The sequence below is a fragment of the Puntigrus tetrazona genome, chromosome 5 (assembly GCF_018831695.1).
Source record: "Puntigrus tetrazona isolate hp1 chromosome 5, ASM1883169v1, whole genome shotgun sequence".
Lineage (NCBI taxonomy): Eukaryota > Metazoa > Chordata > Actinopteri > Cypriniformes > Cyprinidae > Puntigrus > Puntigrus tetrazona.
Genome location: NC_056703.1, coordinates 30,977,421 through 30,991,968, shown reverse-complemented (window position 1 = coordinate 30,991,968; position 14,548 = coordinate 30,977,421). Strand labels below are relative to the sequence as shown.

Genomic DNA, 14,548 nt, shown 5'->3' with positions numbered 1-14,548 from the left:
GCATGGCATATCGTCATGAAAACATCATCCCATCTGTAAAGTATGGTGGAGAAAGCATCATGATTTGGGCCTGCTTTGCTGCATCAGGGCCTGGCCAGCTTGCAATCATTGAGGGGAAGATGAATTCCCAAGTATATCAGACAATTCTTCAGGATAATGTGAGAATGTCTGTACATCAGCTGAAACTGTGTAGAAAGTGGGTGATGCAACAGGACAACGACCCAAAACACCGGAGCAAGCCCACAACAGAATGGCTTCAGAAAAACTAAATCTGCCTTTTGGAGTGGCCAAGTCAGAGCCCAGACCTCAACCCAATAGAGATGCTATGGATTGACTTGAAGAGGGCCATACACATGAGACGTCCAAAGAATATGACAGAGCTAAAGCAGTTCTGCCAGGAAGAATGGCCTAAAATTCCTCCTTAGCGATGTGCAGGTCTGATCCACAGCTACAGGAAGTGCCTGGATGAGGTTATTGCTGCCAGGGGGGGGTCAACCAGTTATTAATTCTAACGTTTCACTTACTTTTTCCACTGCCATTTTGAATGTTGAATGATTGTGTTCAATAAAGACAAGACAGATCGGAATTTTTTTGTGTTATTACTTTTAGACACATTGTGTTTGTCAATACCAATGAATTAGATGAAGATCAGATAAAATTTTATGACAAATTTATTCAGAAAACCATGAAATTCCAAAAGGTTCACATACTTTTTCTTGCCACTGTATATATTATAAGTATTCTTTAGTATTCTATAAAAAGTTTTGTTGCATGTTTTTTTTTTCATAGAATTTAATGCAAATGTATTATTATGTTTATTTAAAAACCGTAATGAAATGAAAGCATGGCATAAAACGTGAGCAGTTGAACTGAAATGTAATGAAATGAAAATTTAACAATTCATTTTTTTTACTGTTCGAACGTGGAAAACATGTGTAACGTTCATTTATAAAAATAATATCAGTATTATTGGTGCTATTTCATCTGTTGTATCATATTTAGTATTACACAGTATATCTCTTTAGCACAGAACACGCAGGCTTCTTATTAAATTATAAAATGATTTTGAGAATTGTATAAAGCACTATATATCTCCTCAGGAGCTTTGAGCGTCTTTTAATATCCTGCTTTCATTAGCGGCTCATGAGTTATTAGTGTAATTAGTTTCTCTCTGAACGCATGCATGTAAATCAGTGATTCAGTAAGGCATGTCCAGATCCACGCCGTTCAGCGCTCACACTCATTTATTTACAAAAATCAGTTCTAATTGCTTTTGGAAAGAGTTTGGAAACGTGTGAGTTCATCACAAAGCGCGGCGTTTTAATTTCAAATCGTGTTTGCGGTTAATAAAACACGCCTCGGTGGGAAAGGTTTCTCCAACTCTGCAGAGAAATGACCAAAATAATATATTTGTGGCAGTAGCCAACTATATATTAAATCATTAGTATATTAAGTAAAGATATTTCCTAACGTAAGTAAATCAGGTAGTAATTAGTAAGAAATGCATTTACAACTTTAAAGGTGATTTTTTTTTTTATTAAAACTCATCAGGATTCTGTTTTAATGATCCACTTTAGTTGTAATTTATTAAAAAGCGTGTTTAATCGGTTGAATTCATAAACCTTCAACAATCTAATCGCTTATTAACATTTTTACAATAATAGTACCCTGTAAAATTATTATATTTTTTACAAAAATAATATATTTGTGGCAGTAGCCAACAATATAATAAATCATTAGTATATTAATTAAAGATATTTTGTACGTTTCCTAACGCAAGTAAATCAAGTAGTAATTCATTTGGACAACTTTAAAGGTGATTTTCTCAATATTTAGATTTTTTTTGCACGCTCATATATTTCTCATCTCAGCCAAATCTGATCCTAACCAAGCTGGCATCAAGATGATGTGATTTTATTTGTGGATGGCTTCGGTGCGGTACGTGAACTCTGTTTGATGACGGCAGGAGAGCAGGCGGGTGAGGAGAGCATCTCTCAGATCCTGAAGAAAGCTCACGACAGCAGGAAGACGGCGGAGATCGCCGCTAAAGATCTCCTGACTCGTCTGGACGGCAGCTGCGGAGCGGCGTTTGCGGTCAGCGTCCAGCCCTGGGAGAGCCTCTCGTCCAACAGCCACACCAGGTCAGATCTCACCTCACGTACCTAAAAATGAGCTTAAAAATGAGTTTCAAACTTACTGCAAGATTCTGGAAGATCAATGCTGCTCCTTATCTGTCCATGAAGCCTGTGAAGAAAGAAAAATCGTGCATCCAAAATTTTATTTTACAGCACTTCAGCGTGTTATTCTTAAATGCCTTACCTTTGCACTTTCTGCAAGTCTGACCTCTCGGCCTGTGCTTTTTGACTCGTTTCAACAGTAAAAAAAAACATGCTTAATAATTCTGCACACCTGAACGTAAGGAGATTTTCACTTTCAGCATTCATGGACAGTTACTAAATAATTAATTACTAAATTAATAGTAGTTATTAGGATCGATGTGGCTACAATTGAAAAAATGTGCATGGAAGGAATATCAAAATGCCTAATATTGTGTGTGTGTGTGTTATTTATAATAATAATATAATAATGCAATTGAATTGCATCATTTTTGCTGTTTAGTTGACTGTTTTGCAGCTTCAGGTTGTGTTTAAATGTGTTGTAGAAATAAAAGCAAACAAGCAATACAGTATACACACACACACACACACACACATATATATATATATATACACACACACAGTCACAACAGATGTTCACTGAAAAGATGTGCTAATAAATTAGTTCAGATATTTACTAAAAATGAGTGATTCAGGAAAGGCTGTGAGTGATTCTGCTGCTCTGTTTTTCATCTGTCTCTACGTGGTTCTGGTCCAGTGGTTGCCCATGACAACACACTCTCATCCACGCTGCTGCTGCTGCAAGTGTGTGTGTGTGTGTGTGTGTGTGTGTGTGTGTGTGTGTGTGGTTTCCCATGAGCTTTCATTGAGATTCACTGCTGCACAAACATCCATCCAATCACCTGCAGCTGTCAGTCACACACACACACACACACACACACACACGTGCGTGCGCATAATAATTTATCCTCATTCATGTTGTTCCTAACCTGCGTGGCTGATAACTTCAGCTTGATCTGTGAGGAGGATCGTAAGACGCTTGCATGCTGAAGGTTTCTCATATACTGTAATGCGCTAAATATGTATTTTATACAGCAGCGATGACAGACAGACATCTCACTTCCTGGCACACACACACACACACACACACACACACACACACACACACACACACACAGCAGGAGGATGTCTCGTGTAAGTCGTCAGGCTTCAGCAGCTGCTCATTATTAACCATTATACTCCTGCTTTTTATGAATTCCTGAAATCATTTGTGTTTATTTCCAGTGCCGACAGATTACTGGTTTATTAGTAAAACTACATGAATATCAGCTGCTGATCTAAATGAAATCTTCAGGGTCATTTACACATTTACAAGAAAAATAGTAACTCTCTAGTTGAGACCAGTTCTCACAATATTAACTAGTTGTTAGTTGCTTTTTATTAGTACTGATGAAGCACATATTCTTCACGACCATGCATCCATAAAATATACTAAATATTAATTAGAAAGTTGTAGTTAATGGTTTGTTCATAGCGATTAGTGGACACCTGTGTGTGTGTGTGTGTGTGTGTGTGTGTGTGTGTGTGTGTGTCTCTGTCTGTCTGTGTGTGTGTGTCTGTGTTTGTGTGTGCGTCTGTGTGTGTGTGTGTGTGTGTGTGTGTGTGTGTGTGTTTGTGTGTGAGCGTCTGTGTGTGTGCCTGTGTGTGTGCGTCTGTGTGTCTGTGTGTGTGTGTGTCTGTGTGTGTGTGTGTGTGTGTGCGTCTGTGTGTGTGTGTGTCTGTCTGTGTGTGTGTGTGTGTGTGTGTGTGTGTGTGTGTCTGTCTGGCTGTCTGTCTCTGTGTGTGTGTGTGTGTGTGTGTCTGTCTGTGTGTGTGTGTGTGTGTGTGTGTGTGTGTGTGTGTGTGTGTGTGTGTGTGTGTGTGTGTGTGTGTGTGTGTGTGTGTGTGTGTGTGTGTGTGTGTGTGTGTGTGTGTGCGTCTGTGTGTGTGTCTGTGTGTGTGTGTGTGTGTGTGTGTGTGTGTGTGTGTGTGTGTGTCTGTGTGTGTCTGTGTGTGTGTGTGTGTGTGTGTGTGTGTGTGTGTGTGTCTGTGTGTGTGTGTGTGTGTGTGTGTGTGTGTGTGTGTGTGTGTGTGTGTGTGTGTGTGTGTGTGTGTGTGTGTGTGTGTGTGTGTGTGTGTGTGTGTGTGTGTGTGTGTGTGTGTGTGTGTGTGTGTGTGTCTGTGTGTGTGTGTGTGTGTGTCTGTGTGTCTGTGTGTGTGTGTGTGTGTGTGTGTCTGTGTGTGTGTGTGTGTGTGTGTGTGAGGCGGGTGAGTTTTTCTGATGATGATCCTGCAGTGAATGGATGGAGTTTCAGGATCACTGCAGCTTCTCAAATAACCACACATTGATTTTTTTTCTCCTCTTTCTCTGAAGCTCAGCTCATCTCCTGCGTTTGCTGCTGTTCTTCAGCCTTTATTGTGTTTTAATGAGACAGGTGTTGAGTTTCCGGGGTTCGTTGTTGTCATCCTGCTCACTGAAGCGTCTAAACCATTCTGAATATTTCTGTTGCTGATGTTCATCACTGTTAGACCCGTGCTTGTTGAGTTGATGATGACTGACAGACCTGAAGATTAGAAGAGAGAGAGAGTGTGTGTGTGTGTGTGTGTGTGTCAGCAGTGTTTCTGTGTCGAGGGAGGTAATTGGGATTGTCAGAGTAATTAGGGTCTTTGTTAATTGAGGGAGGGAGATTGATTTGGAGGCGTCTTCACGCTTCATCATGATTGTGTGAGCGCTGGAGTCACACTCTTCTCACCAGATCAACCAAAAAACTGTTAGTCTCTTACATGAAGAGCCCTGCTTTAATAAATAATATTCATAATAATAATAATAATAATAACAACTATTATTGTTATTAAAACAGTTATACACTTTAATTGTAAAGAAGTAGTTATTCTTATTGATATATTTAAATATTTGCAAATATTTGTTGTTGTACAATAAATAATTATTTTTCCTTAATAATAAATGCTACTACTATTATTATTAAATATAATTATCAAATATAATTATAAATGTGTTATTCAGCAACAGCAATAATTTTTTGTACAATATAATTATTTAAAAAATTCAAATGAAATTAGAATTCAAACATTTATTGTCAAATATGTAATAACTATGTTCTTAAATATATTATAATACTATGCAAAATTATAGTAATTTTATAGTAATTTTAGGTTTATTTATAGAAACAACATCATAAAGATGATTATATATATATATATATATATATATATATATATATATTTGTATAATAGTATTGATAGTTATGATGATGAATTTTTATTTTAATAAATTAGTTATAATACGATTAATAACATTTATTTTATAATTGAATATTTTATCATGTGTAGAATTATTTATTAATTATTTATTGTAATAACAATAATTACAATTAGTATTAGTAGTCTGTAAAATATGTGAATGGGATAAATAACTGCTGTAAAATGATTTGTGCCTATAATATAAATTATACATGTAAATATTTTCTAAATATATACTGTGTGTGCGTGTGTATGTATGTATATATATATGTGTGCACATAATAAATCTCCTAAAAGATGAAATATTAATAATGTGAATGTTTGTGTGGATCGTGTGCCTGCAGCACCACCAGCTCGACGGCCAGCAGCTGTGACACGGACTTCTCTAAAGACGACGAGCAGCGTCTGAAGGACTACGTGCAGCAGCTGAAGAACGACCGGGCGGCCGTCAAACTGACCATGCTGGAGCTGGAGAGCGTCCACATCGACCCGCTGAGCTACGACGTCAAACCCCGAGGAGACTCGCAGAGACTGGACCTGGAGAACGCCGTGCTCATGCAGGAGCTCATGGCCATGAAGGTGCTCTCTCCCTCTGAAAAGAGCAGGGCAAGCTCAGATTAGAAGTTGTGTGTGTGTGTTTATGAAATAAGCAGTTATTAAATTAATATTATTTTTTTATAGAATTACAATAAAACGTTAGAGGGTCAGTCAAATAAAGATGGAAGACTCTTAGACTTAGTTCATGATTCACAGTCTGATGTTGGATTTGTGGCAAATGCTCACTAAGTCTGTATTTTTTTGATCAAAAATACAGTAAAAATTGTGAAATATTTAAATAATTTTAAATGGCCGTCACGTGATCTTTCATTAATCGTTCAGATACACTGAGAACTGCGTATTATTTTGAACTAAAACCCTAAAAAATGTTTATTACTTAAGACATTACTTTACTAACATTACTGTACTAACGCCAATAAAATATTAAAAAAAATGAAAGACCACTTATTCCTCTAGTGTCCGAGCTGGAGTTTGTTGCTGTGAACCAAAGCGCTTTGGTTTGGAAGGAGGAAATGACCTCCAGAGATTACTGTGAAAATACGGTTCCTGTGCGCTTTCAGACTATTTCACAATTCTGTTCCATTTTGATCCTTTTTAGGTAAAATACTAAATATTTTTTGTTTCGCTTTATTATTTTAAATAATTAAAATGTCATTTCAAAAATATCTTATTCATATCTTTTTAAACTTTTTTATTTATTTGATCTATTTGTATTAATTTAAAATAATTTATTTTAATGTAATAATTTTTTTTTTTTCATATTTCTCTGTATTTCATATTTCACCAGTGCTCTATTTTAATGTATTTAAAATGTTACATTTTAATTTACCATTTCTATCATTGAATTATTGAAAACAGTAGAGCAAGAAAAAATGTTTTTGCTTTTTGTTAAATGTGTAATATAAAAAGAAAACGAATAGAAGACAAAAAGTAATAGAGAAGCTGTTGTTTTGTCAAGTGTTTTTTAATGAAGAATAGAATGCTAGGGGGGTCAGATAAAGATAGAAGAGATGTGTTGAAGTTGCTCTGGTTGAGTTGGGCAGGTCACTCCACCACCAGAGAATATTTACTGTAGTGGTCAGTGACAGGGATTCTCTTCATCACCTCGGAAACGCCCATTATGCAAAACCTGCAGTAGAGTTTTTCTCATGTTCGTATTGATAATAAGTCAATACAACATCATAAGAATGCATTAAACTTCAAACTTCAAATGCATCAAACATAAGGTCAGGGTTTGATGAGTGTGTGTGTGAAGCGTATCTGTAGGTCACGGATGTGTGTGTGTGTGTGTGTGTTCAGGAGGAGATGGCGGAGCTGAAGGCTCAGCTGTATTTGCTGGAGAAGGAGAAGAAAGCTCTGGAGCTGAAGCTGAGCACGAGGGAGGCTCAGGAGCAGGCGTATCTGGTGCACATCGAGCATCTGAAGTCTGAGGTGGAGGAGCATCAGGAGCAGAGACGCCGGTCACTCACCTCCACCTGCAGCAGTGCTGGAGCCAAAGACAAGAGCGTCAAGGTACTGGACATACATGTCTCTCTCAGTCAGTCTGTCCGTCCTTCTTACTGTCAGTCTGTCCATCTGTCTGTCCGTCCTTCTGTCCATCTATCTGCCCATCCTTCTGTCTGTCCATTTGTCCTTCCTACTGTCAGTCTGTCCATCTGTCTGTCTGTCCTTCTGTCTGTCCGTCCTTCTGTCTGTCCATCTGTCTGTCTGTCCTTCTGTCCATCTATCTGCCCATCCTTCTGTCTGTCCATTTGTCCTTCCTACTGTCAGTCTGTCCATCTGTCTGTCTGTCCTTCTGTCTGTCCGTCCTTCTGTCTGTCCATCTGTCTGTCCGTCCTTCTGTCCATCTGTCTGCCCATCCTTCTGTCTGTCCATTTGTCCTTCCTACTGTCAGTCTGTCCATCTGTCTGTCCGTCCTTCTGTCTGTCCGTCCTTCTGTCTGTCCATCTGTCTGTCTGTCCTTCTGTCCATCTATCTGCCCATCCTTCTGTCTGTCCATTTGTCCTTCCTACTGTCAGTCCGTCCTTCTGTCTGTCTGTCTGTCCATCCTTCTGTCCATCTGTTCGTCCATCAATCTGTCCATCTGTCTGTCCATCTTTTTGTCAATCTGTCCATCTTTCTGTCTGTCCATTTGTCCTTCCTACTGTCTGTCCGTCCTTCTGTCTGTCTGTCTGTCTGTCCGTCCTTCTGTCCATCTGTTCGTCCATCAATCTGTCCATCCTTTTGTCAGTCTGTCCATCTGTCTGCCCATCCTTCTGTCTGTCCATTTGTCCTTCCTACTATCAGTATGTCCATCTGTCTGTCCTTCCTACTGTCTGTCCGTCCTTCTGTCTGTCTGTCTGTCTGTCTGTCTGTCTGTCTGTCCATCCTTCTGTCCATCTGTTCGTCCATCAATCTGTCCATCCTTTTGTCAGTCTGTCCATCTGTCTGTCCATCCTTTTGTCAATCTGTCCATCTGTCTGCCCATCCTTCTGTCTGTCCATTTGTCCTTCCTACTATCAGTATGTCCATCTGTCTGTCCTTCCTACTGTCTGTCCGTCCTTCTGTCTATCTGTATGTCCATCAATCTGTCCATCTGTCTGCCCATCCTTCTGTCCGTCTGTCTGTCCGTCTCTTCATCTGTTTCTCCATCTGTTTGTCCGTCAGTCTATCGTTCTGTCAATCTGTCCATTCATGTATCTGTCTGCCCGTCCTTCTGTCAGTCTGTCTATCCATTTTTCTGTCTATCGTTCTGTCAATCTGTCCATTCCTATTCGTCTATCTGTCTGTCCGTCCTACTGTTTTGTCTGTCCATCTATCCGTCCTTCTGTCTGTCTGTCCGTCTCTTCATCTGTTTCTCCATCTGTCCGTCCGTCGATCTGTCCATCTGTCTATCTGTCCGTCCGTCCTTCTGTCCGTCTCTTCATCTGTTTCTCCATCTGTTTGTCCGTCCTTCCGTCCGTCTGTGCTCGTCTCCAGCAGCAGCTCATGTGAATTATTGAGGAGTATCTTGTCTGTCTCTGAGTCCGTATCGATTGCTGTGCTCTGTTCTGGTCCGTGTGCTTCGAGGGCATCTCTTCTGTGTTACACGTGACGTTCTCTTACAGTCTCTGCAGATCCCAGAGCGCCTCATCAAACCTGTGACCTTGACATTGCTAGCGCAGCGTTCTACTGTACACATAACTCTCTTTATTTATTAGGGCCAGGAAATCACAGTTATTTTATTCTTATGTTCATATATTTAACAAGTGCTTTTATTCAAAGCTGCTTGCAGTAAAGAAGAAAATGCAGTTTTGTCCGTTGATGCTTTCGCTGGAAATCAAACCTATAACCTTGGTGTTGCTAGAAGCTTCAGGAACACGGTTACATTATCACCGTCGTGATAAAACATTTATGATTATCATGTGAATAAATGCACATGAAATATTCATTCATTCAAATGGTTTTATTACATTAGAAGGACTAGAGTGAAACCAACACGTCTTATGGATCAGGATGACTTATGATTTAAAAATAAACCAAAACAACTTAAAATCAAGATTTCTACAATTTAGTTTCAATAGATCTACAATGCTGTGTGTGTGTGTGTGTGTGTGTGTGTGTGTGTGTGTGTGTGTGTGTGTGTGTGTGTGTGTGTGTGTGTGTGTGTGTGTGTGTGTGTGTGTGTGTGTGTGTGTGTGTGTGTGTGTGTGTGTGTGTGTGTGTGTGTGTGTGTGTGTGTGTGTGTGTGTGTGTGTGTGTGTGTGTGTGTGTGTGTGTGTGTGTGTGTGTGTGTGTGTGTGTGTGTGTGTGTCTTTGAAGAAACAGGATTCTCAGTCTCTGAAAACCTGAATTTATGAGGTCCTATTTTCTTTAGGGAAATATTTTGAATTATCTTTTTATTTTAATATTAACAGTTTGCACTTTGTTTAAATTAATAGTAATTTTAAAAGTTTTATCTTAAATTCAAATGATTTTGTTGCATTTTTTTTTTTTTTTGCAATATTTATTTTTATGTATTTGTCACTTATTTGTTGTTATGTAATATTTAATTATTTGTTTATTTTTTAGGATTGTTTGCCACGGCTGCCTCTGATGTTTCTAGGATTTTCCATATTTAAGTTCGCATACAATATTTATTTTTTTCTTTTTAATATTTTTGTTTCGTTAGAGTACTTTCGGTACTAATTTCAGTTAAATACACTCATGATAAAAAATGCGCTCATGATATTTGGTTGTGTTTCATTAAGCTCTCGGTTGTGATGGTTTTTGACATTTGTCTGTAATAAGGAATCCCTCTGGATGTGAAAACAGGATTGATGCTCGTTTAGGAGCATGAAGGTGTAACCGGTGACTGTGTGTGTGTGTGTGTGTGTGTGTGTGTGTGTGTGTGTGTGTGTGTGTGTGTGTGTGTGTTTCCAGGACTCTGATTCCCCGGCGATCAGTCTCTCTGACCTGAGGAGTCTGAACGACAGCGACCTCGCGGCGGAGCTCACCAGCGCCCTCAGGAGGTCATTACTCTTAAAGGACTCTTAACCCGCCCTTTTAATGAGCGTCCTAGTTAATGATGAGGAAGTAATCTTTATAGCAGTGGGGTACAACGGGGCTAAAAGCCCACCTATAATTGTATAATCTTAGAAACTGACGAGGACCCTCAGTATTGATACAGATACTTCAGCTAAAATAATGTCTTTTTAAATAATGTCCCAGTTAATCATTTTAGTAAAGTTTGTACTATTTTTTACTTATTTTACAAAATAAAAGTATTGCTTTTCATTCAGTAAATATTAAGTTTAATCAACTTAAATCTACAACATCTGTGTCTGTGTGTCTGTGTGTCTGTGTCTGTGTGTCTGTGTCTGTGTGTGTGTGTGTGTCTGTGTGTGTGTGTCTGTGTGTGTGTGTCTGTGTCTGTGTGTGTGTGTGTGTGTGTGTGTGTGTGTGTGTGTGTGTGTGTGTGTGTGTGTGTGTGTGTGTGTGTGTGTGTGTGTGTGTGTGTGTGTGTGTGTGTGTGTGTGCGTGTGTGTGTGTCTGTGTGTGTGTGTGTGTGTGTGTGTGTGTGTGTGTGTGTGTGTGTGTGTGTGTGTGTGTGTGTGTGTGTGTGTGTGTGTGTGTGTGTGTGTGTGTGTGTCTGTGTGTGTCTGTGTGTGTGTGTGTGTGTGTGTGTGTGTGTGTGTGTGTGTGTGTGTGTGTGTGTGTGTGTGTGTGTGTGTGTGTGTGCGTGTGTGTGTGGGGCAGAGAGAAGAAGCTGAAGGGTCGTGTTCAGGAGCTGGTGGCAGCGTTAGAAAGGCTGACTAAAAGCAGTGAGGTCAGACATCAGCAGTCGGCGGAGTTCGTGAACGACCTGAAACGAGCAAACAGGTATCAGACACACAGGAACACACTGAGTCATCCCCAGTAATGCATGGACCAGCTTTATTTCAGTGTTTTTGCTTTATTTTAGGGTATTATTATTATTATTATTATTATTATAACTGCTATACTACTTAAATTTAGAATCAGCTGTTTTTTTACATTTTCTTTGTTTTAAGCATTGATTGTTTTCATGTTGTTCTTTTAAACTTATTGTTATGCACTTGTCATTTATGTTCACTTTTTAAATATTGTTGAGTCAAATTTATTTTTCTCTCAGTTAGTTGCCATGGCAACATTTCTATTTTTATTTTTTATTTTTTTACACTGGATTCTTTTTCATGTACAATATATATATATATATATATTTTATGTTGTGCCTTCATCGTGTTTGTTCTTTTTATTTATTTAGATTTTATTTATTTTTATTTCAGTTAGTTTTAGTAATAATAATAATAATTTAGAAATGGTTTCAGTTAGTTGCCATGGCAACATTTCTATTGTTTTTTTACACACTGGATTCTTTTTTCACATATATATATATATATATATATATATATATATATATATATATATATATATATATATATATATTATTTATTTATTTTTATAATAATTTTTTTTTTTTTTTTTTATGTTGTGCCTTTATCATGTTTCTTTTATTTAGATTTGATTATTTTTTCTCCATTAGTCTTAGTAATAATAATAGTAATAATAATAATAATTTTTTAATTGTTGCAGTTAGTTGCCACGGCTAATATTTTTTTATTTTATTGCATTTTTTAGTGTAGTTTTAGCAATTGCCAATATACATTTTCTAATAATATATAAATATATAATGTGTGTTTTACTTTTTTTTTGTGCCGGTTTAATACTTGTTTAATTTCCCCATCCAACACGTTGATTAGAGGTGTAGCGCTCGGTGCGGTCGGTGTGTCTGAGTCGGCTGCCTGTCTGTTTCTGCAGTAATCTGGTGGCGGCGTACGAGAAAGCCAAGAAGAAGCACCAGAACAAGCTGAAGAAGCTGGAGTCTCAGATGATGGCGATGGTGGAGCGTCACGAGACGCAGGTGAGGATGCTGAAGCAGCGCAACGCTCTCCTGGAGGAGGAGACGTCTCGACCGCACGCCAACGAAACCTCGCTCTGAGCCTCGGCCGGGACAGGCGTCTTTTATACCGCTACGTTTTTCCAATTTCTAAGTATGGGGTTCACCGTTTCTACGCTCTTACCGGTCAGGCAGCGGCACAGACTTAAAGAGACGAACTGTTATATTTCATAATCGTACAGCGTAGAGAAATAGAGTTCTGAGCAATAAATGAGAAGGAGGTTTCCTTCGTCTGCTGGTTAAACTCACATCCTCCGTTGAACCGCCTCACAGGACTAGTTAAGACTCCGACCAGCATCCTGTCATCAGGCTCCAAACATCATCCAGAGTCAGACAGATGACCGACGAATCAGGGCCGATTATTCTGAACTAAGAACAATAGATTTATTCATCTATGCTCACATTAGTTAATAAAAATACGACTTTGGTTTTATAATATTGCTGAATCTTTATTTTAACTGAGATTTCTAAATCCCGTATGAAAAAAGTTATAGTAAATACTGGAGAACCATATTTTAGTGAAGTGTTTTAGGACTAAAAAACCTGAATTAATTTGTTTGCAGTAATTCTATAATTGCTGTGGTATTATAACAACTGTAGTAATATAAACAAATGACTCATTAACTAATTACCCAGTACTGTACTAGTACTGTTATACTGCAGCACTAAAAGATACTCCAGGATTTATTCATCATTTGACTGGAGATAATACTACAGTGTTGTAAATACTCTCATATATATCTATATCTAGAGCATGGTTCAGACACACTAGTATTTACTGTCATTTATTACATGGCTTTCTCTTGTGGGAAGTAACAAATGAAACGTTAATTGTAAAGCGTTACCCATTTATCATCGAAATCTGGGCCGTTTTTATTAAGTTGAGGTGTTTTGAATGAACCGTTGAGTTAATCGCAGTTAAGACTTGAAGAAAAGATTTCTTTCCTTAGAATAACATGCTCTGATCTGAAACTTAATGTAGCGTCTCAAAGCGGTGGGAAAAATAAAGACAAATTAGTGCTGTCAAACAAATAATGTTATGAATACACACACATACAGTATGCGTTTTGTATTTAGATGTATTTATATTACAGATAAATATATTTAATATGTAAACATTTTTCTTTATATATATATATATATATGTGTGTGTGTGTATATATATATATATATATATATGTGTGTGTGTATATATATGTATGTGTATATATATATATATATATATATATATATATATATATATACATACATACATGTACAATAAATATAAACAACACACTGTGAAAAAAAAAACTGATTTAGGATGTGATTTATTGTTTTACAGCACTAATTAAAACTACATGGAAATACAAAATGTAAGAAAAATTAAAAAAAATAAGCTAAATGAAAGTGCATAGAACTGAAGTATTTCCTGAAGAGTCTGGTGACAGGATGGTTGTTTATTGACGAGGACTGAATGAAATCTCCCAGAAAGCAGCAGGTTGGACGTCGTCCTGAAGGACAGAAGCACTTTCCCACAGTCTGCTGGACCGGATTCACCACATTGCCTTCTTCTTTCTCCCGCTCTCCTGCCAAGTTCCAGCGCTTTTATACGATCCTGCCACGGTTTACACGCTCCAGCTCCACGCTACTTCAAGCATCTAATACTAAAATACATCGGCATCTTCATGATCAGAAAGTGAAGGAATGAACCAAGATCCGGAGACGATGGGCTGGAGAAACTATAAAGGGTTTAATTTGCACAGATCTGTTTATGAATCAAATCTTTGCGATCGTTTTGTTTTATTTTAATACAGAATGTATTTGTTTATATAATAAAGAAATAAATGCAACTCTTGACGCTGACGGCTCCAGTCATTTGAACTTTTGAACTTTCATCCCACATGTATTCCTGCTTTGAGAGAGTTATTACGGTGTCATAAACATCACAAAGATTTTATTTTTTTTTAATTCGAGAGCACAGTGTTCCAGGCGCAATGCTTTGTGGAATGCATTCAAGTTTTCAAAGAATTTTTTAATTCACATTTTAATTCATTAAATAAAAATTAGCACTCTGGGGTTTTTTTATGTTATTAAAACATCTGAAAATGTTAAATGTGATTGAAATATTAAGTTTGAAAAAAAATTTAACTTTTTTAAAATTCCTTAAAAAATTTGA

The 14,548-nt window shown here is 37.7% G+C and overlaps 1 protein-coding gene across 1 annotated transcript in view; it reads left to right on the top strand.

Annotated features, from left to right (window-relative positions):
- The window catches only part of mcc (MCC regulator of WNT signaling pathway), a 73,997-nt gene extending 60,621 nt beyond the window's left edge, over window positions 1-13,376 (top strand). The window contains 6 exon segments of the mRNA XM_043238956.1: window positions 1,967-2,141; window positions 5,762-5,996; window positions 7,275-7,487; window positions 10,356-10,444; window positions 11,172-11,294; window positions 12,252-13,376. Coding sequence (XP_043094891.1) covers window positions 1,967-2,141; window positions 5,762-5,996; window positions 7,275-7,487; window positions 10,356-10,444; window positions 11,172-11,294; window positions 12,252-12,432 — 1,016 coding nt within the window. The 3' untranslated portion in view covers window positions 12,433-13,376.
- Window positions 13,377-14,548: the final 1,172 nt, after the last annotated feature.